We start from the raw sequence: 2019 nt of genomic DNA on the forward strand, positions 1-2019 counted from the left end.
TCGCGCTGGTGGGCAGCGCTGGGCTCCCTGCAGGGCCGGCGCGGCTGAGAGTTGTACTACACGTTGGACGGTGGGCAGCGCTCCCGGCTCGGGGCGGGGGGGGGAGGCGGCCACACAGCGCTCTCTGCTGTGGAAGGGGCAGCGTTGGCCTCCCGGCTGGGCGGCCGCGCTGGGCTCCCTGCTGGGCGGGCGCTGCGGAGAGCTGCTCTTCGGGGAGGCGTGCTGCGCTCACCTGGGAGCTCTCGGCTGGGGGCGCCTGGTCTTGGGCTCCCGCCTAGGGGCGGCCACGCTGCGCTCCTAGCTGAGGGCGCCGCGGCCGAGGTCCCGGATGGGGACGGCCGGACCGAAGTCCCGGATGGAGGCAGTCGCTCTGCGCTCCCGCCTGGGTCGGGATGGGGGGGGGGATGCTATGCTTCCGGCTGGGGGTGGGCAGCGCTGGGCTACCGGCTGGGCAGCCGCGCACTCTCCACTCCAAGCCGGGCGGCAGCGCTGAGCTCCCTTCTGGGCGGGCGCTGCGGAGAGCTGCTCTTCAGGGCGGCAGGCATCGCTCTGGCAGCTGCGCTCCCAGCTGGGGGCTCTCGGCTGTTGGCGGCCCCTCCCGCCTGGGGGCGTCCGCGGTGCGCTCCCAGCTGTGTCCCTAGCAGGCTTCACGTCCTGGGCTCCAGGAGCCTGGAAGGGAAGGCAAGGACCACCAGAGGAGAACGAAGTGGGCAGGGCCATAGGGGATGCTTTTGCTGTTGTGGAAAGGGGACAAGATGCACAGGATTTCCAGAAGAGACAGGAACAAAGGAGCTGTTGCTTCGGGAAGCCCGGCTGCACTTCTGGTTGCCCACAACACAACCCCCCGCCCCAACCCCTGCAAGCAACCTGTGCAAAGGGAGCTTGTCTGGGCCCATGTCCTCCACTGACCTCCGGATCCACCGTTCAGCAGTAGCTGGAACCCCATAGGGATGAGGCATTCGAGCTCAGTCCTGGGGTAGGATGCCCAGCTGAGCACTACACTCAAAGGAGATCCTGCGGGAACCACGCACAGCAGGCGGTAGGAACACTACCAGTTCTCCAGGGTGCAGGCTCCCTGGGTTCTGGTAGCCTGGAAGGCAGGAGGATCGTGGGGGCGAGAGCACGTGGGGGATGGGGCACCTGGGAAAGCCTGTGGGTGGAGGAGAACACAGGGGGCGGGACCCCAACGCCTCCTGCTGTGGAAATGGGACCAGAGTACCCTTGGCTTCCAGAAGAGACAAGACCATAGGAGCTTCCAGAAGCAAGTCTCTCCTTGATCCCAGCGCCCACAGCGCCACCCAGTCTTTGACCCTGATCCTCTGCAAGACACTGTGGCATCAGCACCCCTTGGGCTGCACCTACTTTGAGGAAAGGTAAACTGACTTCAGGATCCTAGGAGTAGCCAGCTACAGGACAGATCTGCAAGAGCAGTGTGCTCTTAACTGCTGACTGAGCCATCTTTCTGGCCCCAAATTACCTACTGTTTAAAAAGACGGTCGTTAAAATTATATGTGTTGGGGGAAGGGGTATGCACATGAGTGTAGGTGCCCCCAGAGGTCAGTGTCAGATCCCCTGGAAATGGAGTTACATCTAATTGTCAGCCACCTGATGTGGCTCCAAACGGATCAAACACCTCAATGTGAAACTGGAAACTCTGAAGTATTAGAAGAAAACACTGGCAGTAACCTACAAGACACAGGTGTAGGAAGGACTTTCTGAATCAGACACCAGTTGCTCAGGAATTAAGATCAACAAGCAACAAGTGTAATCTCATTAAACTGAAAACCTTCTCTACAGCAAAAGAAACAATCCTCCAAACGGATCAAACACCTCAATGTGAAACTGGAAACTCTGAAGTATTAGAAGAAAACACTGGCAGTAACCTACAAGACACAGGTGTAGGAAGGACTTTCTGAATCAGACACCAGTTGCTCGGAAATTAAAGTCAACAAGCAACAAGTGTAATCTCATTAAACTGAAAACCTTCTCTACAGCAAAAGAAACAATCAAGAAAGTGAA

The 2019-nt window shown here is 58.9% G+C and overlaps 1 protein-coding gene across 1 annotated transcript; it reads right to left on the reverse strand.

The window, feature by feature from the left end:
* Window positions 1–297: 297 nt before the first annotated feature.
* Window positions 298–1602, reverse strand: LOC115067470 (putative hydro-lyase KRH_21160). Its single transcript, XM_029555391.1, has 2 exons — window positions 910–1602; window positions 298–734 (listed from the first exon to the last, which is right to left on the reverse strand). Exons 1-2 carry the CDS (start codon window positions 944–946, stop codon window positions 298–300), a joined length of 474 nt encoding a protein of 157 aa, XP_029411251.1. The 5' UTR covers window positions 947–1602.
* Between the last annotated feature and the right edge of the window lie 417 nt (window positions 1603–2019).

The sequence above is a fragment of the Nannospalax galili genome, unplaced genomic scaffold (assembly GCF_000622305.1).
Source record: "Nannospalax galili isolate Female #2095 unplaced genomic scaffold, S.galili_v1.0 scaffold485, whole genome shotgun sequence".
In the NCBI taxonomy this organism is placed as follows: Eukaryota; Metazoa; Chordata; class Mammalia; order Rodentia; family Spalacidae; genus Nannospalax; species Nannospalax galili.

Bases quoted from the DNA above. Each gene is read 5' to 3' on its own strand.
- LOC115067470 (XM_029555391.1), bottom strand. From the start codon at position 946: ATGGGGTTCCAGCTACTGCTGAACGGTGGATCCGGAG. The intron at 735-909 runs GTCAGTGGAGGA...TTTCCACAACAG, and splicing joins GCTGAACGGTGGATCCGGAG to CAAAAGCATCCCCTATGGCC.